This window comes from Electrona antarctica (genome assembly GCF_951216825.1).
Source record: "Electrona antarctica genome assembly, chromosome: 10".
NCBI classification, from domain to species: domain Eukaryota; kingdom Metazoa; phylum Chordata; class Actinopteri; order Myctophiformes; family Myctophidae; genus Electrona; species Electrona antarctica.
Genome location: NC_136791.1, coordinates 28685285 through 28710074, shown reverse-complemented (window position 1 = coordinate 28710074; position 24790 = coordinate 28685285). Strand labels below are relative to the sequence as shown.

Below are 24790 nucleotides of genomic sequence, written 5' to 3'. Positions count from 1 at the left end.
TTGGAATCCACACATTCTCTTCGCTCCAGGTTATCATGGCAATGGCCAATCATCTCGCAGCATTCATTCCCACTGCAGTTTTCTTTTTCCTTCCCCCCCACCCCACCCCTGGTTTTTAGTTTTGGATGTTTCCATCGAATGCTGTGCTGGCCATCTGCTTTAGGAAAAGTCATGGAAGGAGTGAGGCTCTCTTTTTGTTTTTAGGTCAATGGAAGCTAACTTTGGGGATCCCCCCTCACCCCCCTCCCCTCTTGTGCTTCACTTGTGAGCAGGCAAGCTTTAGGGCGAGGCCTTAGAGCCAGGGACGGATGAGGAGGGAAAGGGAGAGAGAGATAAACAGGCCTCTCTCTGCTCAGCCTGACCAGACACGGGTGAGATAAACAGAAGAGGGTGGGAATTCATGAGGAAGTCAGCTGTCACTGTGAGGTCAGAGCCTGGAATGCCAGTGCTGCACATGACCAGATAGAGAAATGCTGAGGGGGAGGAGAGGGAGAAGGAGGAGAAAGGGAGGGGACATGTCATGCGCAACAGGCAATGTTGTCCCCAATACCTGTCATCCCAAACCCTAGAAGTCACGCTTGCTCCAAAGTCAAGCATGTCAGAGAGCTTAGTAGTTAGCATTGTCACGTAAATGCTGAACGTAGATAATCCTAACTTATTATTTTAGTATTTTATAGTAGCTGAAGGGTTTTCATTTAGGAAACGAAGAGAAGTGATGGCTGATGTTTTAGCTGACTGATTATGCATCAAGCTTATGAGCTTCGTGCTTCTAAACGCTCGACTAAAATCCTCAGCTCATCAAGTAGTATAGAAACTGCTGTCGAGGGATTCCGAGCTGCGAGGCTTGAGCGAAGTCATCTGACGGCCACGCTCCCTCATCATGTAGGCCTATATCTCCACCTTCATGCGTAGACTGAGTGGCCGTGCGTTCGACAGGCACACGAGGTGGTGCAGTGTCGAAAAGCACAAAGAAAAGTAACCTTCATCGTGTGTCTCTCTGCCTCGGGAACCAACAGTTCCTGAGGTATGTGGCCCCATAGGTCAAGAGCCTATCTCCTGTTTCCGTAGCATGAGGCCGCTTGACGTAACATGGACGTATGCCGCAGGGACTTACCCCCGATCCAGCACGTGTGCCAAGCAGGAAGGCATCGGGTCCCCCATTTTTATAGTCTTCGGTATGACTCGGGCCAGGAATTGATTCCCTGACCTCCCAGTCTCAGGGCGGACACTGTTAACCACAAGGCCACTGAGCCTTGAATAAATCAATACAGCAATAACAGTATACGGCTTTGTGTCTCAAGGAACAAAACTTCCCTGAGAGCGAACAGGGTTAGCCTCACTCTCGATGCCAGATGCAGATGTTTGGTATCAACATCACCTTCTCTGTGCTCCGCATGTGTGTTTTGTCTCTGTCGGACATGACTGAGACAGAGAGATTAGTCATGACTGAGACAGAGAGATTAGTCACGCTTCAGCAGAACTCTCACAGGGTGAGAAAGTGATGTTTCCCTTCCTCATTCCGTCTGTGGTGCTTTTTGCTATGGCTCCGTTATGAGGAACTGTTAGCTAGACTGATGCCCCCGCTCCGCTGAAGTGTCACGTACTGCAGAACACATTCATAACTACAGCGTTATGAGGAACTGTTAGCTAGACTGATGCCCCCGCTCCGTTGACGTACTGCAGAACACATTCATAACTACAGCGACAGATTGGAGGACGGTGGGAGCAACAGATCAGCAGAGACAGACAGCAGTCAAGTACTGTGCAGTTCTGTTAAGAGAGCACAGTGAAATATTAGAGAGAGGAGCATAATGTGGCGTTATTATGTGATATGAAATCAATCAAAGTGGGAATATCTAGGACTATATAGTCATGAGCAGACAGATGATCTGCACACATAGTTTTGAGTGCACAGTAAGGCATTTACTTTGAATGCTTTTGTTAGGCCTTTTTTTGTTGTTATAAATATCTATTGATATTGCAGTGAGACATGTGCACGTGCAGGGTATCCTTTACCTTTGTTTTCTGGTATTTTTTTAATTTGATTTTTACATAACTTACAGCATCGCATAGCTTTCCATGGCATAATATTCTCATATTCCTTTGTGTTGTTTCACTATTTATGTTGCTGCTTATAGTGATCTTGACTAAAAGAGTAAACTATTAGATTTACAATAATATACTTGGTAGTTTAGCTTTTGCCCTGCTCCATCTTTAACAGAGCCTTATACTTCATATTACACAGCAGTGCCACGCTATTAATATAACAGTCATTTTGATTACTTGATGTGTTTAATGCATCAAGTCTGCTTCCTCTTCTCATCAATTTTGGACGGAAGCTTGTTGTTTACTTTAGAAATGTGCCTGACACTGTGTTTTAGTGTGTATGTGTGTGTGAACCTGTGACCATTGTAACCTAATATGTTGTTTATTCTGTTGTCCTGCATGCTTGCCAGTGGATTATAAAGGTGGGAATGGCTATATAATTTCACCCTGCTCCTCTGTAAATAGTCGTGTTGCCAGTAATGCAATAGGTAACCAGTGTCAGAATAAGAAGGCCCTGTCCGCTGCCAAAGCCTGCATACCCCAAATCCTCCCTTCTAAGTTCAAGCCCAAGCTTCTGCCCCCCAGTGGCGAGAGTCAGGAGTGCAGGACTAGGTCTGAGCGAAACCCTAAGGCCCACAGCTGTGAGGATCTGTACACGAGGACATGTGTCTCAGACTGTGCCGGGGCGGAGGACAGGGAGAGCAGGCACGAGTCCTGTTGCAGTCCCTCCGACGGCACGACGGACGGCCTGGGGAGTGACTCCTCCCCGGCGCCCCGGAGGAGCGTGTCGGAGTTCTCCAGCCTGTACAGGACCATGCATCACATCCAGAGGCCCAGTGGCTCGCTGGGCTCCAGCCCCGTGGGCAGCGTCCGCAACCTGGCGTCTCTTTTCGAGAAGGCCAGGGTCGATGGGGGGGAAAGGTCAGAAGGCGACGGGAACGTTCCACGGGACTCAGTTTCGTCGCGGGTCAGCGAGTTCGAGATGATCATCCAGCGGTCCAGCCCGCTGCCCACTCGCTGCTCCTCCCTGCCGACCCTGCACTCTGGACAGGGAAACGGCCCCTCCGCGCCGCACAGCCCCACACCACACCTCTACATGGCATCGGCCGTGTCCGCCGAGTCCCTGCTGGTCACCGCCGACCCCGCCCAGACCAGTACCGGCCCTCTGGGGGATGCCCCCCAAGGCGGGGCGCCCAGAGAGGAGGCCTCGTCGTCGGGCAACGGAGCGACGGAGGAGGCCGCGTCCTGGGAGCGGACGGGGTCCCCCTCGGGGCAGACGGGGTCCCCCTCGGGGCAGACGGGGTCCCCCTCGGGGACTAGGACGGTGGACAACTCCCCGGGAGACTCCGGCGTGTCAGGGATCCCCATGACAACACCGAGCACCAGCGCATCAGAGAGCCCCACAACAAATCCAACCACGCCTTCCCTTCCACAGCACCACCACCACCACCACCACCTCCACCACCTGAACCACCACCTCCACCTCAAACCCAGCAAGTGTAAAGGCTCCTGCCCCGCATCCTACACGCGCTTCACCACCATCCTGAGGCATGAGCGGCAGCAGGCCACGGCGGCGCAGCCTCCGGAGAAGAAGGCCTCGCCGCAGGTAACCGCCCTCCCCGGGAACCGCTTTCTCATGGGCCCCGCGCCATTCCGGCTACGCAAGTCCCTGCAGTCCCAGCAGCAGCAGGCGCCACGCAGGACCTTAACAGCCACCAGGGCGATGGCTGGGAGCCCGCGGCTCGGCTGCGCTTCTCCTGAGCGGAGGCCTTCGATCCCCCAGCGCCTGTCCTCTCTGGAGGTGCTGGAGAGGCTGAGCAACGGGGAGGGAGGCACCGCGGAGCGCCTGACTAACGGGGAGGGCTTCATGGACGCCAACGGAAACCTACTGCATCCCATGGCCGCTTACCGCAGAGGTGGCTATCTCCATACTTTCCTCACACTGTCACCACCCTCTTCCTCTGTCCCGCACCTACATGCGTGCCCCCCCATCTCTGTGGTCCCTTCATTTTCGTTTTCTCGACTCTTCGTCTTCACTTTTTTCTTTTTTTTTTGTGTCCCTCTTGCCACAACGTGATGCTGAAACCTTCCATCTCTGGTCTGTGTGCTGTGTTAGAAAGTGTTGCTGAAGCCTCCGTCTCAGCTCTGAGTGTGGTGTTTTTTTGGCACTCTCTTCCATTTCATGGTGAATGAGTCAAGGTCTTGCGCCCGACAACTCCCCCCCCCCCCCCAGACACCCATCAAAAAACTTCAGTGACTATAGGGGGACTCAGGCAGCTTTTGGTAATGTATACTTGTCCTCTGGTGACATCAGATTTGAGGTGCATGCAAGAACGCCCAAGGCCACATAAGCATTACTCGCCACCCGTTCTAATACTAGAATTATGATTGGAGGTTGCATAAAAGTTTTATTATATAACCCTAAAGTATATTAATGTCAAAGTTGAAATTCAAGTGACTCAACTGCAGCTCTATAAGGTTACAGCGTCACAGAACTGTAACATTATGGTATTGCTCTTTTTGGCGAATCTATAATGTTTATGGCGGTCACTCCAAGTAGTATTGCATACAGTCTTCTCAAAGTGATGTATTACAGTGTCAGTATTATTTTGAATTATTTGTTTTGTTTTTATTTTTCTGTCTGTGGGGGGGGGGGGGGAGGGACGACGACGACGACTGTGTTCAACATTTGCATCTTTCATTCTATCACTACGACGATATGGGGTTTTGTCCAAAGTCAAGCAAGATGTTTCCTGCTTTGGCTTCCTTTTAGATAGCAGCTGGAGCATTGTTTTATCGCACACACACACACTGTGTGTACAGTATGGCGGGTGACAAATACAGCTCACAGAAAGAAAGCTGCTAGTTATTTATTTCTCAATACCCTTCCTTTGGGGAATACAGTGAACTCATTCTACAGTACTGTTGAGGTTGGGGCGGAAACTAAATAGCACAGCCACGTAGTTCACTGAGTGAAATGAACTATAAACTGATATGATGCTCTTTGGTCATAGTTTATAACAGTAAACCATTTTGTCTTTGTATATTTTCTGTCCAAGAAGAACAAAAATGTGTTTCATTTTTTGTTTCTTCTATTCATTATTTCTTTTCTTTTCTTTTTCTTTTTTTCTTTTTTCATTTTTTTTCATGAACATACATTAAATCACTGTGTTTATTCCAATGTGCATGTGGGAATACGGTTTGCTTTTTGGATGTGTGTGTGTGTGTGTGTGTGTGTGTGCATTTTGTTTTATTGTTATCATTGGTGTTTGGTTTTTTTTACTACACACATGATGTTTGGTCAAAGCATGAACAAGGCCTATTTTATATATTCCTACATGTTGCTATATTCACTGAAATCGAGGACTGTGATAGCGCAATGTTTTCTTGTATAAATGCAATGGAGACACTAGTGCTTCACGGTATAACTATGGTTCTGCTTCCTTCCAGACTCAGACTCGTCCCCCGCTCACGGGGAGAACCAGGATGATGTGTTGAGGAGACGTCATGGAGATAAAGAGGTAACTTCCTCTTAACCGCAAAAACAAACTTGCTTGTGGAGACACTTCAAAACATGGAAACGGTTATATATTGTCAATGACTTGCATGAGAGGGGGAGAGGTTGTGGAGTTGGTTGCTTTAGCAGACATTGTGAGGGTCCAATGGATTTAGGTGGTTTTGTCCGAAGCACATTTTAGTACTTTTCATTGGTTCCATTTTTGTTTTTATAAGCAACACACAGACCTAAAGGGTGTTCAATAGCATTGGTTTATGGAAAATAATCAAAAGCCTGAAAAATTGAGTTCTATGTTAGATAAGTGTTGGTGTCTGAAGCGTTCCAACATTTCCCAGCAGGGACGTGCACACATAGACATCAAAGGGGGCTTCAGACCCTGCCCTTTTACCTATCTGTAAAACAACTGCCCTTTCCAGACCATGAATGCAGCATTTACTACATGGTGAAAGAAATGCAAATGCCCTCCTTTCCTTTCCATGCCATGCCCGGAAGGCAGCATTCAGGAGAATTGCTTTTCTTCCGAAGTCTCCTGAACTTGAACACAGTATTTTGCATTGAACTAATTTGTTTAGAAATCCATGTCGTACATCGCATCTCCACTAGCTAAAGAGTGCTGGGTTGCGCCCCGAAAATAGCTGATCTACAAGCTCTCAACGTGTCGCAGCGTGACGCGTTGTGAGCTTGTAGATCTGATATTTTCACTATTTCTTTGCCCAAAAGTGCTCTCTTACGGGATTTCAGCCCCTGCCCCTCTAACACTCTTTGCGCGTCCCTGTTTCCCAGCATACTCAAGGCTGTGATGTCAGGAGTCGAAACCTTGGTAAAGTTCACCCGAGCTATTTAGCTGTAGAAAGGGTTCCAGAGCATTGCAATTAGAGCTAGTTTTAAAATATTTAAATTTACAATAAAACATTTATACAGGCCGATATTGTACCACATACAGTCATTGCAGAAAGTACTGTACAATTAGCTACTTCATCCACTCATGCTACTTCAATTCCATTCTACTACTACCTTCTGTGCACAGCCGCCTTTTAAGTCATTTCTATATATATATATATATAGAAATGACTTAAGTCAGAAATATAAGTCATTATATATAAAAAAAGCAACTGATATTGTTGTCTAGATAGTATATAAATATACAAATATGAAATTGTCCCATATCTGTTGCCCTATCTTTTAAGCTCAATTTATACTCCTGCGTGTACCGTGTCGCTTGCCGAAAATATAACGGATCAGTTCTTGTCGCGAAGCGACAGTGTAAATTAGGCATTTGACATCAAAAAATAAATCATTGCGGGCTATGTTTCCGCACAGAGACGTGTGTCACGTCACGTGTGTCACGTCACGTGTCTACTTTAAAAAAAAACTCAGATATGAAGATATTCAGATATTCATGCATTATACATTCAAACGTGTTACATAATGCCAAGTCCGCCGCATGAATAAAACAGTGGGGAAAGAAAAGGAAGCCATATATCTTGGCAGGGGTCGTCAGAGAGACAAACCAGACTCCCATTTCCTCCTCTGTTTCCCCAGACAAACCAGACTCCCATTTCCTCCTCTGTTTCCCCAGACAAACGAGACTCCCATTTCCTCCTCTGTTTCCTGAGACAAACGAGACTCCCATTTCCTCCTCTGTTTCCCCAGACAAACCAGACTCCCATTTCCTCCTCTGTTTCCCCAGACAAACCAGACTCCCATTTCCTCCTCTGTTTCCCCAGACAAACGAGACTCCCATTTCCTCCTCTGTTTCCCGAGACAAACGAGACTCCCATTTCCTCCTCTGTTTCCCGAGACAAACCAGACTCCCATTTCCTCCTCTGTTTCCCGAGACAAACCAGACTCACATTTCCTCCTCTGTTTCCCGAGACAAACGAGACTCCCATTTCCTCCTCTGTTTCCCGAGACAAACGAGACTCCCATTTCCTCCTCTGTTTCCCGAGACAAATGAGACTCCCATTTCCTCCTCTGTTTCCCCAGACAAACGAGACTCCCATTTCCTCCTCTGTTTCCCGAGACAAATGAGACTCCCATTTCCTCCTCTGTTTCCCCAGACAAACGAGACTCCCATTTCCTCCTCTGTTTCCCGAGACAAACGAGACTCCCATTTCCTCCTCTGTTTCCTGAGACAAACGAGACTCCCATTTCCTCCTCTGTTTCCTGAGACAAACGAGACTCCCATTTCCTCCTCTGTTTCCCGAGACAAACGAGACTCCCATTTCCTCCTCTGTTTCCAGAGACAAACGAGACTCCCATTTCCTCCTTTGTTTCCCGGCAGAAAATCCTGGAGGAGCAGCGGCGGCTGAAGCGCGAGCAGGAAGAGGCGGACGCGGCTTCGCGGCGGCACGCGGGCATCGTCCCCACGCACCATCAGTTCATCACCAACGAGCGCTTCGGAGACCTGCTCAACATCACAGACAACACGGAGAAGAGGAAATCAGGCATAGAGGTATGTATGTACTGTATGTACGTATGCAGTGGTGCATACATACATACATGATCCGGTCTGGAGCGGATGATATCGCTATGTCATGTTGTAGTATGGTTTTGTTGATTGTTCCTGCCTGATGACTACAGAACAATGACTACAACATGACGTAACGATATCATCCGCTCCAGACCGGTTCACACGACAATTTAGTAACACAGACCAGGCTTTCCTCCGAGGTGGAAAGCCTGGTGACGCGAGTTTACAACAGATCTGCTATTTATTTTTGCTATACTTAAACATTTGTAAATTGTATGAAATGATCGCCTATAATGCGGATATAATACTAAATATTTGGCATCTATGCCATATACATAGGATATACATACATACAGATACCATATACTGTATACATACAGTAGGCTATTATTTATAAAGCCTTATATACTTCTAAATTATACAACATGTACAGATAGTGAAAATAGCTGATATGAAAGTTTAGAAAATGTTTGAATAATTTGGAAACTTTTCTCCTATAATGAAATGCCCAAAATAGGCCAGGTAGGCCAGGTTGAACGTGGTTAAAGGAAAAAGAACATGGCAGATGCTATGTCAGTTGGTGCCTGGCTGGGGAAGGGGGGATGCGTCAGTGGGGTGTCTGTGTTCACAGATGGCTTCCTCTGCTGTGTTGTGGACCAAAAGGGGCAGAGTAATATATCAGCTGAGTTTATCACAGAATATGTGCACTCGACGGACACAGTGTGCCATTTTCACTGTGAATATTTCACTCTCTAATTTGAGATCCTGTTCCCAAGTGAACCGCGCTACCTCGAGGTGAACTAGTACTCCTGCTGTTTACTATGCTGTCTGCCTGCTCTCTTGGCAGCCCTTTAACGTGACAGGGCTGCATGGAGCTGAAACAGAAACACAGCCTTGTAACGTGACGGGCTGCATGGAGCTGAAACAGAAACACAGCCCTGTAACGTGACGGGGCTGCATGGAGCTGAAACAGAAACACAAGAGTCAGTGACAAGAGTGTCATTCCGGTCATTGCTAGAATCTTCTCGGGGAGATTGGGGGACACAGAAAGGTCACAACACACACAAGCAGATGAGCTTACAGGCTTGTGGTTTATAGAACACTGGAAGCTTCTCTCCTCAGCACTAGTGGCTAATAAACAAAATATTCTCAGAATTCCATCATAGCAAGAGTGATTAATTATACTTCGTACTGTATATATAACACAGTGTAACTGTAATTTTTCTTTTAGATATTTTTTGTGATTATTTGTTTTTCTTGCTCTTAACACGATCAAGGGTATCATTTTAATTAAGGGTATATGTTCAATTGTGGTGGCCCCTGACGCCCCGACTGGCCAGGGGGAGGTAGTTTAGAGACCACAATTACTGCACGTTTTTGTGAGGGTACCTACTCTAGGGGACACGGGGAGAACATACAACTCCACACAGAAAGGCCCTTTCGCCAACCCCGCCGCCTCGGGTATGGGCACTGATGACGCGGAGGAGGGAGCACGCCCCCAGTGCCCACAGCGTCCCCAGTTGAAATCGAAGCTATGTGGTGACAGCACTACCGACTGTGCCACCGTGTCCCCTGGTGGCCCCCCTGTTCTCATAATAATAATAATGAATAGTGTTCTTTTCTTCTAACCGTGCTGTGCTTTGTGTACACTCAGAGGACTCCAGCCCTGGCTCGCTTCGACTTCAGAGCTGAGACTCTAAAGTAGGTGAAAGTTTGTTTGCCACAACATGCATGAAATATTCTGTGAGAGAAAATATAAGCATTCACATTTCCAGTCATCATGTTCAACACACACTGTAACAACACTGTTTCCCCAAACAGTGGGTCGCGGACACATTGTCACGGGTCCCTTTGGTTTATTATTATTATTATTATTATTATTATTATTATTATTATTATTATTATTATTATTATTATTTCAAAACATTTTCAAAAAACATTCCCCCCAAAAAATTAATAACTAAATCCAATGATGTTTTTCAGTAATGTCATGAAGCAATGAAAGAAATATTTCAGAAATTCCATACATTAGAACAACTATTTAAGAAGTACTCAAAATAGCCAAGCTTTGTAGATCTGCTATTTTCACTAGTTTGGGTCCCAGGCGAATATTTAATTTGGTCACAGTTTGGTCAAAGGTTTGGGAACGCCTTCTGTAACACATCTGAGCCAGACTAGTTTTTCAATTGTATTTATTTGTTTCATTTGTGTGTGTGTGGTGTTTTGTCAGGGAGTTGCCGTTTCAAAAGGGAGACATCGTGTACATCGTCCGACAGGTGGATCAGAACTGGTATGAAGGGGAGCATCATGGCAGAGTTGGAATTTTCCCAAGAAGTTACGTCGAGGTAGGCAGACTTAAATTTGTCTTGGTAATAATGAACCTAGACAGAATAGCAAGTATACAAGACACATTGCCACTGAAGCAGTGCAATTGTATTACCCCTTCACAATGAGCCAATTTAAATGTAATTTAAATATGATGACATTTCTACATGCAGTTCAATAGCTGTGAGTCTGAATAGACACTGTAAACTGGATGTCATATTGACCACATGGCAGCCATTTTGCTGTTACCCTTGTTACGCCTGAGTGTGAAGTAAGAGCAATAAGCCCGGCGTGAGAATGTGTTAAAATGGTGTTCTCTCACCATTGGTGGAAAGTAACTAAATAGATTTAATTAAGTACTGTACTTATTTGGACTTAACTTTCCAATTTCCAATACTTTTACTTCTACTATACTCCACTACATTTCAGGTCCAAAAGTTTTACTTTTACTCCACTACATTTATTTGAAAACGTTAGTTTAGATTTAGATTATTATCACAAAACATACAGTAACTACTTCAGCCCTATACATTTCGGCCATTTGAAAATAGCCGTCCTACAAGCTCACAATGCGTCGCGATGTGACGCATTGTGAGCTTGTAGATTTCAAAAGATGTTTAAACATGTGAAAACTTGAAATGGGACATTATGCATAATGACTGAGTACTTTCTACTTTTGGTACTTTAAGTACATTTTGACACCAATACTTTTGTACTTTTTTTGTACATTTGAATTCCGGACTTTACTTGTAACGTAAGTAGTTCTGCATTTCAGTATTGATATGTTTTGTAAAAGTAAAAAAAAAAGAGAAATGTGTTTCTCACACACTGTTGTACTTTTCTATACTGCAGCTCCTCCCCCCCACAGAGAAGGCCCAGCCAAAGAAATGTGTGCCAGTTCAGGTGCTGGAGTACGGCGAAGCCTTGGCACGTTTTAACTTCACTGGGGACACAGTGGTTGAAATGTCCTTCAGAAAGGTATGGAATTGGCCATAATAATATTCACATGGCAGCCATTTTATAAAGGTTATTTTTTCTTTTAGGTTTTATGGCATTCATTACAGCCACACAACCCGGAACTTTGAACATTCAGTGGATTTTTTTCCCCCTGTGGTCTGGGGTTTTCTCGTGTGTTCTGAAGCCATTTGAGCTGCAATGAAAACAGGCAAAATCCCTCAACAGTGACATCTGCTGGCAAATTGTTATGTCATATAATATGGGATTTGTGGACTCTTACCTCACAGTACCCAGGCAAATCAGAGCACTTGTTTGAGCCGGAAAACCCCAGACTACAGAAAATCTACTGAATGTTAAAAAATCAGGTTTTTTGGGTGCAATTGAGCTCAGAAAACCTAAAAAAAATAAAATAAGTTTAACTTAATTTTAACTTATTTTTGTATGTCACAACCCCTTAAATGCGGTGGGGAAACCCATCACAGTCGTTTGCAAATTCAACAGATTGAATTCAGAATCATGCCATTTAAGCAAATCCCTCCCAGCTCCCCATTTTTCTCGTTCAAAGCTATACTGATTTATCCATCCAGTGAAGTGTTGCTGAGCATGCATGCTATTTTTACAGTAACACCTTGCCTCATGTTACATTTCCACCCTTCAGACACCACAGAGTCACATACTGTACACACAAAGGCAACGTTGATTTATGCTGCTGAAACACGATGCATGTGGTTTCTCCCTGATGCCCTACATACACTATTGTTATCACCTGAGGTTGTGCACTATGCTGACACTATGTGTGTGTGTGTGTGTGTGTGTGTGTGTGTGTGTGTGTGTGTGTGTGTGCGTGTGCGTGTGTGCGTGCGTGCGCGCATGCTTGTTTGTGTTAATTTGTGTGCACAGGGAGAAAGGATCACGTTGATTCGCAGAGTTGACGAGAACTGGTACGAGGGCAAGGTCTCCGGCACCAACCGCCAAGGCATCTTCCCTGTCACCTACATAGAAGTGCACAAACGACCCCGCGTCAAAAATGGCGTGGAATATCCTGACCCTCCTGTCAGCCAATCGCCTCAGCGCAGCACCAACGCGTCTCCTCAGGTACAGCGAGCAATATGCCGCTCACAAAGGAAGCCTCCGGCATTTCATTTTTTACCACATGTACATTTATTGTTTTGCTGACGTCATCCTTAAGTTGTTTCATCCTTTCCCTTTACGTTTTCCTTCCTCTTTTCCTCCGCCCCGTGCCTTCTTTCCCCCGGCCCGGCGCCCATGCCACTCTGATAGCTGTACCGTAACCGTCTGACCACCTCCCCCATGCCCCTCCCCCAGTCCCCGCGCCGCTCCGTTTCCCCCGAGGTGCGCAACATCTCCAGCGAATGGATCTCGCTGACCGTGGGAGGAGCGAGCCCGCCCGCCGCCCCCACGCCCCCTCTGCCCCCGCTGCCCAGCGGGTCCTACCGCTGCGGCGAGTACCTGCCGCCCTCCCTCTCCGCCAGCCCTGTGCCTCCCGTCGGTGCCCACCACGGCAGCCCGTACTGCAACTCCCCTGGCGTCTCCCCCTCCGCCTCCCCGCTGCCGCCGCCATACCCTCCCCGGCCCAGCTCGGCCACGCCCTTCCTCACCTTCACCCCGCCGCCAGGTGAGGACTTCCTGGTCCACCCTCCCTCGCCACACGTGTCCCGCAGCACGAGCCCGTCGTGCGGGGGGGGCCCGGTGCTGGAGGGCTGGCTGAAGGGGGAGCGGGATAGCGGCGACGGGATAGCGGAGAGAGATGGGGGCGGCGGCCGCGAAGCCCCCGGCAGCTGGCGAAATAGCCCAGCAGAGGTATTGTCTGCATGGTGTGCGGTGTTGCATCTCAAAGCTCACACTGGGACAAGGGCTTCTATTCGGGGCCCAATATGGTGCCTTTGAATGGCCGCTTGTCTGAGCGTTTTGTGCAGCACACTGTCGTGCAGACTAACCGTCGGGTTAATCTGGATTTGCATTGTATCCGGTGTTTAAAAACGAATGGGTGTGTAATGAACAGATCATAAGGAAACCTTTTTTTTACACTGTTTACGGCTTTTCTGTGAGTTGTCTGCATGGTGTTGTGTGACACTACTAACGTAGTTAGTTTTTTTCAGGTTTCTTCTGCATCATAGTATAAACGTGTAATCAGATCATTTTATTTTCAAATTAGTTCAGCATGTGGCTGCATGTTGAAGAATAGATTTTCTTTGTTCTTTATTTCTGAGACGGTTGATGTGGGTTAACTTGATCATTCCCTCGTAGGTATATTGCACTTTTTTACAGTACAGTTACAGTTTGACAGCAAAGGTTTCAGGTGTTGGCGTTAATTGTTGGAATAGCCGTGGTTGGTACATGTGAGAGCTGCACCGCAGGGAAATGCAACTTGAACGCCACTCGGCTCTGGCAAAAGAAATGACCAATAATCCTAAACCTATGGCTTATTTGGTTGTAAAACCTTCGACTGACTCCAGTGTTTCTCTCTCTCTCTCCGTCTCTGTTCCAGCTGGTGAAGATTGACACTGACTACCAAGGACGGACCTCCAGAAGTCCTGTCATGTTGTACGACATCCACGACAACAACAACGCTAACTCATTTGCGGTAAGGTGCTATTTAGATTTTGTAGCACCACAATGGGCCTATGTGTTTATGTGTATATAGGCCTATGTTTGTTGTATAGGCCTGTGTTGTATAGGACATAGATTAGAAGATATATGGACTTCATGATCTCGTTAACTCTTTAACCCGCCATCGCTAAAGATCCATTACATCTAACTTACTTACAGAGCCTTTACATGTAAAATACATTACATGTACTTTACTTCTGTCTCCGTATGCTTTGCCTCGATAAACGCATGCTCTTCATACATACGACAACGTTAACTAATATTTCATTATTTTCCTGTACGTGCCACTCACTCTGGTGTCTTGCTTTTCCATGCTTACACCTCCTCCTCCCCCCCGCCGCGGGCTCCAACACCATCTCTTCTGGTTTTCCTGGCCCTTTAACGGATCACTTCCCTTTTCTGCCTTTGCTACTTACTGGACCTACTTCCTGTCTTCCCACCCTCCCACCCCTAACTCCTCACACCCCTAATCCTCCACAACTTCATCTCTTTGCCTGGTGGGTGGATTCGGCTACTGGCTGCTTGTGTGTCTTCCTGTGGGGGCTGGTCCTGGCGGCCTGCCACCACTAGGAGGCGGTGTGTAACGAGATCATGAACATAGCAGAGACCTCGGTGAGGTACTGCAGCACCCTGCCGTCCTCCTACCGCCATGACTCTGTCCACAGACTGCCCCCCCACCCCAGTAAACAATCTCTCATCATTTCCCAGCAACCCCTGTCCCACAGCGGCAGCCCGGAGCCCGGCAGCCGCCTCAGCTGTGGAATGTGAGTGAAACCTGCAACCTTCGCAGTCGCACTGTTGATTCATTCTGTCGACTTATAACTATCACGAAAAATGTTTGTCAACTACCTTTTTTTTTCACTGACGTAAACTACTGTATATGAAAACTAAAGCTACGATGACTAAAACTAAGACTAAATATACTTTCAAATATTCATCAACAAAATAAAAACTAGACTAAAATGTTAGGAAGAGACTAGTGGAGATCCAGTATACGTAAAAGACAAGTCATTTTACACTTTACACGCTTGAGAATAGCTTGTAGATCGGCTATTTTCAACAAGTGTAAAATCAGCCATTACGACGGCACCGAGGCCCGCCAAAACTAAATCAACTGTAGATTTAATCGACTAAAATCTTATATTTAGTCGACTAACACTAAAACACTCCAGGTGACTAAAATGTGACTAAAACTAACTATCTTAATATCGTCTACTATAAGCATTGTGGTCCAAAAATAAACAAGCTGTCTCTGCATTATTGTCAGGGAGGTGTCTCTGTATCGTTTGCGACAGTCAGTCACTCATATATGATTCTAGCGAAAATATAACTAATTCAGTAGCAGTAACAATAGCGTTTTCTCTCAGTCAGTTGATTCTTCATATCCATATGAGTGAAGCGGCCGGGGTGACATGTTTATTTTTCAAACACAGTCCTTATATGAGGCGATCTAAAATCATATGGGGATTACAATTCAAATAAAAAGTACATGAACCTGTGGATTCGCGCCCTCTACCGATATTGACGTCATACTTCGGTGCTCTATAGTAATCATTGTTGCTGTAGACTAGAGTGGATGTTAATATCAGGAGTCTTATACCCTGAAGAAGGCAACCTGCTTGCCGAAATGTTGGTTGATTAAGGTTTCTAGCATCGTGACTACGAGCTGTCAAAATATCAGGAGTCTCTCCATCTCTCCAGCTCTCTCTCTCCAACAGAAGATACATTATCAGATCGGGATACCAATTTTACCCTAACAGGGCAGAGAACCCCACAAATTATTTTGTATTTTAATGTAAGATCAAAGATGTAGTTGCGGTGTTCCAGTGTCCACTTTTTTTTCCTGCTCTTTTGTTTTTGTTTGTTCCATCAATTCCACTTTCACTTGTTTATCCTGTATTCTCCTTTTCTATGCGTTCACTTTCCTGATTGGATAAAATTGGTATCCTGACATGAAAGTCTATTTTCTGTTTACTTAAGAGATGGATATATAGATACACCTGTTACTGAACAAATACTCTGAACAAACACTAACAATGATTACTATCAGAATATTGAGCTATTTAACACTTACTTCAACAACAAAGAAAATCACTCACCAGCTTTGAAGCGACATTTGAGTCAGTCTGATAGCAATAATACAAATCTTCTAATCAAAGGAATAAGATGCCAGATATTATATTATTTGTGCTAACATAGTGGGAAACATCTTTTCACACACGGCCTCGCTACAATAGTTTAGCTGCTGCTAAACTATTGCAACGGATCCATATATCCTAAAACCTTAGCAGTCGATATCCACCAATGACACTGATATATGGACCTACATTGTTTTATATATTAGCGGAACCATTTCTCTATCGTTGTTGTTATTTCATACATTCCTACTTCATGTGTCTCAACCCCGTTAGTGATCATGTGTCTGCATGCTGCTGTGCTCCAGTTTTCAGGCCCTGTACAGTTACGTGCCACAGAACGAGGATGAGCTAGAACTGCAGGAGGGAGATCTTGTCAGCGTCATGGAGAAGTGTGATGACGGCTGGTTTGTTGGTATGTGCCATAGGGCCTCAAGGATAGGATTCCTCTGAGATATAGTCATAGTCACTGTGTCACGTCCCATGCGTCCATATAGGGTTTCCTCAGAGTGACAGGAGAGGCTTGCATGGAGTGCAATGTGCATGTTTAGTGGTGACACCGGGACCATTAAATATAGTTCAAATGGTTTTGTAAAAGGAGAGCGGGGTATCCACTCTCCTTTTTGTAATTTTGCTTTATTCGAGGAAAATGCCTTTTTTTCTCCAACCTAATCTCCATAATCCTTACTAATGCTCATGGACATTACCATATCTGCTATGTTCGGTGGGGATTTCAAACGTATGTACATTTTTTTTGTGACTAATATTTTAAAAAGCTAATATTCCATGACGAGAAAGAACTACAGTAGCGTGTCCATTAGCTTGAAGTCCCTGCAGATGATGTCATCCATGGAAACATTCTTGAACCATAGCCATCCATAGCCACCTGTAGGCACTAGTGAGGACAAATATGTGGAGATAAGGTTGTAAAAAAGGAGCAGTGTTATTTTAAGAGTGGGAAAGGGACATCTGGTGCATTCTGTTGGTCCTCGTCAACTCGTAAAGACGGAGCATTGTCACATGACCAAGTCATATTTACCACCTGCTTGCATTCTGAGGGTCATCAGGAACAGGTTAATGCAGGGGTCTTCAACAGTCAAATCTTGGTGTGATAGGATATATAAGCAATAATATGTCAATTTCAATGACCTTTTTTTTTTTTTTTGGGGGGTATACAGCCAGAAATGAGTAAAACGCTCCCAAAAACAATTTAGTCTCTATGACACATCTAGGGGCCACAACCTGCATTCAAAGATGTTCCTAGAAGCTTTGTCATTGGTTGGGAAAAAAAACGCGGTCGAAATGACTAACCAATCAGGAAGTAGACAGACAAATTGACCAATGACAAAGCTTCTAGGAAAATGTTTGAATGCAGATTGCGGCCCCTAGATGTGTCACAGAGACTACATTTTTTTGGGGAGCGTTTTACCCATTGCTGGCTGTCTGAATACCAAAAAAGAAAGAAAAAAGGTCATTCAAATGTTGACATATTATTGCTTATAGCAGCTTTAACCACTGATCTACAAGCTGACGATTGAAGTGGTTAAAGGTCTGAAAATACACATGAATCCAACAGTGCTGTCAAACAAGTATCTATGAAATCTATGGACTGTTGCTACACAACTGTATCCAATAATGCACTTCTTAATGTACTTGTAATATGAGAATAGTGGAAGCACAGGCATAAACTGTGGTGTTTGTTTTTGTTACCTGCTAGGCTCACTATTAATAATCATTTACACACAATGGAAGGAATGGAACTTTTATGGATATGTGTCTCATGGACACATTGTTTAACGGTTGTCCACCGTGTGAATCATGGACCAAGTTTACCCTGGTATTTATTACTTTCTCAAGCCATTCGAGTTGCAACTTCCTGGTGGTAATTTCGGAACTTTCTGATTTTACGAGTTGACAGGGTGGAGCCGAACGAACCATTAGTGTAGAGGGGTCACAGGGGGAACGAACCATTAGTTTAGAGGGGTCACAGGGGGAAATGTTCAGAGGGATTCCAGCCCAGTCAGCAGGGGCATGTGTGACTAGCCTGGCTAAAGCCAGACCGAATCAGCCGTTTAGCCAGGCTAATGTGTGACCTCACTGGCGAGCATTTTCACCACATAGCGGATGTGTTTGTTGATTGTGTGTTTGTTTTTTGCGTGTTTTTCTGTAAGGACAACAATCTTACATATTACCATTTCTGCTTTGTCTCCAGGTACCTCAAAGAGGACAAAACAGTTTGGGACGTTCCCAGGAAACTACGTGAAGGAGGTGAACTTGTAAAGAACTGTAAAGATTTGTAATCATGGTTCTTCTAACACTCGGGGTGGATGTGGAGCGTGGGGAAGTCATTACTATTGCGCATGGCTGTTGGTTATAGTGTAGTCATTTAGCCAGGTGAATCCATTTTGTCTGGGTAGGTGATCGGTTTGGTGTGAGGTATGTTCAAAGTGCATGAGGCGAAGACGGAGAACAGCTGTTGACTCACTGCCCAAACCTCAGTATGGTGTATACCTTGACCACAAGTGTCATTTCTAAGTCAAAATCACTCTTCGAAAATGTCGCTCACCAACCATTGTACATACTAGTATTATAGCCTACTTTTTGTCAGTGTCATTTACTTTGTACACAAGTGTTTACGTAGCACGTACCGGTGCGGCCGGGAGCAGCAGCTATAAGCAAAGAATGGATGAAAGAGTGGATCTTCTGACCGGAGCTGGATTTGGGGTACTCGGAGGCTTTATTCAGACTGCAGGCAAATCCGATTCCGGTTTCTCAAGTATGATCTTTAGGACTGGCTGTCCACACTTTGCGTATAGCCCATCTGTACGTAATGACGTAATGACATATAGTCTTAGTTGAGTTTGCTTAACTTATACTGTCATACAACGGTGTCACACGCCAACAATATAGCAGATCTATCGTCATTCGTGACACGCTATGAAAAAGGACTTGAGTGTCTTGAGTGTCCAGACTGAGACATATCTTTACTTGATTTGAATGACATTTCAAACCACCTGGTTCAAATCTGAATTGCAAAAATCAATTTCCATGTGTTTTTTTTGCTGTTCAGAAAAACAATCAGATTCCAGTCTAGATAGGCCAAAAACATCGGATTTGGGCTGCCAGTCTGAAAATAGCCAGTGTGTTGATGTCACGTGGGATGGAAGCTCTTTGTCATCAGCTACCTTCAAGGACCAGGGGTGTTTTTTCACTATCAGCTACAGATGCAGACAGAAAACTACATTTGATGACACTATGATAGGCCACTTAGAGGATGGATACGTTTTTCTCCCAAAGGATACCCAATAAGTTGTAATGTTTTGATGGACATACTGTACAAGTGTACATGTAACATACATTTCAGAAAGTGGCACCAAGCGTCACCCCAATGTCCTCCCAGAAGTAAATGTACTGTAATGTACATAAGACTTAAGACATAAGTCTCTGAAGTAGAAAACATATTTTGAGCTCCTTGTTTTTTGTTTTTATTTTGGGGGGGAGGTTTCCTTATCGTGTGAAAATTCACAATACCTTGAAAAGTATTTATCCGTTTTTGAAGAACTCTATTGTCAGTATTCATTGGCTCATTCCTTATGAGAGCATACATTACTTGATGCAGTCCAAAAGCTTCGGCTCCCAGTTCAGTATTGCTTTTGTTTTCTATTTAAACACCTTTGCAATAATTCTAGTGTATGACGGAAATCACATTTAGCTTTGTGTTTTACCTCTGTCAGTATCACAAAACAAACATTGAGACACGCTCACTGTATTAAGCCTTGATTTATACTTTGTCGTACAACTGTGTTGTGCACCGAGAATAGCCGATCAATAAGCTCAGTGTAAGCTTGTATATTGGCCATTTTCGGCATGCAACACCATCGGACAGCAGAGTATAAATGAAGCATTACTTGCCGTAAAACAAAGTAAATACCTCTGAAGGCAGACAACCCAATCTTTTGTATAGCCTAATTGAAAGAAGGAAAAAAAACATTGTCATATATGTCATGTTTAAGCGAACATATGTCACATGTTAAAATGTCATACCTCGTCCTTAAAACTAGAGGTAATATAAGCTGTGTGTGGTTACGGTTGATGTCTGTAAGGTAGCTGATGGCAGACTGAGCTGCCTATAGGCTAGCCTGGCTCCAGCATAACCACAGGACAGGCGTGGTAGCACTTAACTTCCTGTTTGGACATTTTTGGGAGATTCCCCCTCGCGAGATAATTGTAGATTAATCAATCATGAAACAAAAACATTGATGTCTTTTAAGTGAAAGCCGCCAGGCTGTTTAGTGTATAATCATACTGATTTTTTAAGGGCACATTGACATTTTAACCATGCGCTTCCTCTCAACATTGTATGTTCCAGCCATGTAAATGTGTACAGAAACCGTTTCAGAGGCCTAACTGATATGGCTAAATATTTTCATATGTATTGTGTACAACTTAGGTTATACAGTTATTGGAATGAACTCATAAGGTATTATAAGTCAACATCAGTACAGCATGCACTATAAAAGGCTAGATACCGTATCAACAGATCCATTCAGAGCATGAAACAGCATCAACCATTGCCTCAGTATTCGTGCAGACAAATAAGTCACAAGTTTAATATTTGGTCCATGGGCTGCAACAAGTCCCTCAGGGAAGATTGTTTTGAACTCTCATATCGAAGCGTCAGAGCAGTCTTCCTTTCAGAACAGAGCTCCCCCATCTCAAGCATCATCAGATCCCATAACAGGCACCATATGGTGGAAAAGATCCTCTACAAATGCAGATTGGAAGGTGATACCTGTAGTCCCTTTGTTCTCATCAAATTCCTCATCGTTGCTATCATCCCCTGTGTTGTACTCAATCAGAATGCAATCAATCCCAAGCAGAACAGGGTCACATAGTAGATGCAAGAGATTCTTTAGCATTCTTTAGCATTTTTTATTGTGCGTGGATTATCACATGGATGAGGGTGGATGTGAGGGTCCCCACATATAACAATAACTACCACTGTCACAGGAAAGTATGTGAAAGTCAAATGATTCGACTTTTTGTCACTGACAGCTTACCTGTCTCTGTCTGAATTATCCTGATATGGTAAACGTTTACTGTAAAAAATGTGTAGCTTAAAAACATATATATATACAGTATATATATATTATTTACCAGTAAGACGCCTGCGGGCGAGAAGCGACCTCGCATCCGCCTGGGTGACAGCAGACTGCTGGGAGAGCGCTGGCGCTTTGGCATGGGGGGGTAAGATCTTAATTTCCGGGCCTGTTGAGAACCCTAGTTTTCGCCGGCTGCGGCTGCACTAATAACTTTGGGGCAGGCCCATAGAGTTTAAATGGACACTGGCCATATCAGTCAAAAGGGAGACATGGATGGGGAAGGATCAACATATGGAATGTCAGTACAGGTCAGCTCCTGATATGGAGATCTATGTTGTTACACAACAGAGGTTTGATGCTTTTTCATCTCTGTTAAAGAAATCAATACTCCCGTAGACATAAACAAAAAGATTTCCCACTTTTGTAAACATGGCTTCCGACAGCAGACTGGCTATCATCAGTAATGCTTGTACTTATGCCTTTTCACTCTTTTTTTATTTTCTAGAACAAAGGTAGTCTAAAGATCCACATGCAATTTGCAGAGAGGTGTACTCCATCTCAGATAGACTTCATGATAGACTCACTAATTTTGTTACATCCAAAACCCAGTAATGCCTGATTTATACTTGGTTGTGAGCGTGTTGTGAGCTTGCAGATCTGCTTATTTTCAATGCGAGACACCGGCGCACAATTTAATATAAATCAGGCTTAAGAAATCACTGTAGAAAGTTGATATAGGACAATGTGCGGCCTAAAACATCACCGGGATGTGTGAATGTATGGATTTCTGAATGTTCTTGGGGGAGTGTATACTATACATAATATGTAAAATATTATATCTAACGTTGATCTTGAATGGACATGCAAACCATTGAGCAAGCATGGCACAATAAGGATTGTAAATATGTAAAATAAAAGAACAGATTGCAAGTGATGGAAAAGTCAAAATGAGCTCTCTATCAGTTGCACCAAGTTATATTGACCTGAAGGATGTTGGCAAAGCACAGAGTGATGAGTTACTGAGCACAGGGAGTGTGATGTGATGTTATAAAATACACCATTGCATGTGATGTTATATACACCATTACATGTGATGTTATAATATACACCATTACACTGCCACCTGTGAGAAATGTAGGGCTCCATTTTCGTCACCGCTAAACCCCTTATCCCTAAACTTCTTCGCCTTTTTTTTCTTTTCTTTTTTTTACTATTTTGAAAAACATTTTTGAATAGTTCAACTAGCCTAGTCTACATTGACACGTTGTGAGCTTGTAGACTGGCCATTTTAACTATTCAAAAATGTTTTGCAAAATAGTAAAAAACAATGAAATAGGCAAAGAAGTTTAGGGATAGGGGGTTTAGCGGTGACGAAAACGGAGCCCGTAATGCCTTATGTCAGATGCAAAATTGTGCCTCATTTTAATTTACCTTATTTTTTGTGTTTGTTTTGTTTATCACTGAAATGTATCCATGACATATTTAATATTATGATTGTTTTCCCATATAGTCCTAGTCTATATGTGATTGGGAGAACCATTTACTAAAGAACTTGTCAGTTTACTGTAACAAGTATCTACAGTGAGACACAATGCTTCGAATAAATGATTAATAATCATGAGAATGTGTTGTTTAGTTTTGCCGAGATGCACAACCTGCAACAGGTTCTGGTTTTGTGTTTTTGCTTCAATTTGCAGTGCTGTTACATTGACAATATTAAAATGAAGATGATGCTATAGGCCTACACTGCTGTGATTTCGGTATTATGCAATATTTAATAAACCATATAAACAATTTGAAGTTAACTGTCTTGTCTCTATACAGTGGTATAGTAAAGTACACTTTATGAGTCCCACTTCAACGACGTTAGGAGTCATATTTTGCCATTTTTACAAATTGCAGCATTTAACTCCTATTTCATTTTATATGGTTATCATGTAGAAAACAGAAGAAGAAATGAACTAAAGCTAGCAAAATAAACTAGAATAAAAAAGTAGTACAGTAGTGCATCCCGTGGATGCAGAGGTTGTTGTTTTATTGCATCCCTTAACTATAAACTGCTTTTGGGATGCAAAATGCACCCTATTTTAATCTCTGCACACACGCCATTAAACAGCGGATGGAGATGTCAGTAATTTGAAATCAATAGTTACTAGTGCATGTTTCAGAGTCAATTGGCATGTTAGTATCCTAGCTATCTATTTAAACCAGTGGTTTTCAACCCTTTTCATATCAAGGCCCATTATTTATTTGGCTTTTGAGCCACGGAACCACCATGAGATTTAGCCTCTCAGTCCCAAAACTAAAGAATATGTTGTTGTCATTCTATTCTGTATTGATGTTGGCACCATAGGAGAGATAACAGACACACATTGATCAAAATAACAATTATTTTACATTCTCGAATGTTGTAGACTTCTTGTAAATTAACTTAGTAATGCAGATGTAACGCTTACTTTTGGTTTCATTTTACGCTCTCAGGAGTTAAAGATCTACAAGGGTTAGTTTGGTTACCAACTGCATTTTTTAGCTGGGGACCACCTGGAAGTGTCCATACCACTGGTTGAAAACCACTGATTTAAACCTACATGCCATTGTACTAATCCAGTAATTGTCAAAGTGGGTATAGTGCAGGACAGGTAGCCCCAGCGGTCCTTGAGGGTGTTCCAGGGGTCCCCTCAAGGACCCCAGCGGTCCTTGAGGGTGTTCCAGGGGTCCCCTCAAGGACCCCAGCGGTCCTTGAGGGTGTTCCAGGGGTTCCAGGGAGTCCCGACTGCCCAGCAAAATGAGGACGTTTTAATTTCACTATTATTTCCCACGCTGAAGTTAGCCCAATGAAAGGATGTATGTTCTTAGGTGTGCTCAGATTATAGGTTTATACTCCATTGTTTTCTCCCCACTGACTGCAGTTGTTCTGCACTCAAATCTAACCTGACAAAAAATGTCTGTAATGTACGTGGGCACTGGCACACAACATGTATCACTTTGGGGGTCCTATGATGAAGGTACTGGAGAGGACTATTGCATTTGTTTCCACACATATCCGCCCTGCATTCCACATGTAACGGTACAACCGCATACATAGGCCAGACTCACAGGTAAAAAAAAGATGCCTTTGGCATTTATCTTGTAAACCTGTTTTTTGGAGCACAGCCCCCCCAGGGCCCATTGTGAATGAATGCATGGTGAAGACGAGAGAGAACGTGTCTGAGTTAAGATTTTTCAAGCCTTGTTTATTCTGGTGTAAAAGTTCAGTGAAAAGTGAAAGTGGTTTGACTTTAGGAAAGTGTCACCTAGAGTGACCCCTGCAATGTCCTCTATAGAAATGTAGGCCTGTATGTGTACAGTATGCACAAAGGTCTTGTTTTGCAAGTGTCTGAGTTAAAAATGATTTTGACAAAAGCACAGAAAGGTAGTAAGCTTATACTGACAGCTAAAAAGGGTTGCACCCAAGAAAGCACTATAGCTTGTTTCCATTGCGGTCCTGAGTATTCAATTCCTATTCATGGCTCAATGTGTAGGCAGGTATTCACACATTATTTAATTTCAGTATAGCCATCATAAAACAAAATTCAGCAAGTAAATATATGTTGTCGGTAAGACA

At 43.9% G+C, this 24790-nt stretch overlaps 1 protein-coding gene across 1 annotated transcript in view; it reads left to right on the top strand.

Annotated features, from left to right (window-relative positions):
• Positions 1 to 22982, top strand: part of sorbs1 (sorbin and SH3 domain containing 1) — a 77386-nt gene extending 54404 nt beyond the window's left edge. The window contains exons 17-28 of the mRNA XM_079512418.1: positions 2457 to 3962; positions 5503 to 5567; positions 7848 to 8018; positions 9691 to 9737; positions 10267 to 10381; positions 11214 to 11339; positions 12219 to 12413; positions 12600 to 13139; positions 13828 to 13923; positions 14520 to 14713; positions 16393 to 16499; positions 18297 to 22982. Of these exons, the coding sequence (XP_079368544.1) occupies positions 2457 to 3962; positions 5503 to 5567; positions 7848 to 8018; positions 9691 to 9737; positions 10267 to 10381; positions 11214 to 11339; positions 12219 to 12413; positions 12600 to 13139; positions 13828 to 13923; positions 14520 to 14713; positions 16393 to 16499; positions 18297 to 18364 (3230 nt within the window). The 3' untranslated portion in view covers positions 18365 to 22982. The remainder of the gene's footprint in view (positions 1 to 2456; positions 3963 to 5502; positions 5568 to 7847; positions 8019 to 9690; positions 9738 to 10266; positions 10382 to 11213; positions 11340 to 12218; positions 12414 to 12599; positions 13140 to 13827; positions 13924 to 14519; positions 14714 to 16392; positions 16500 to 18296) is intronic.
• Positions 22983 to 24790: the final 1808 nt, after the last annotated feature.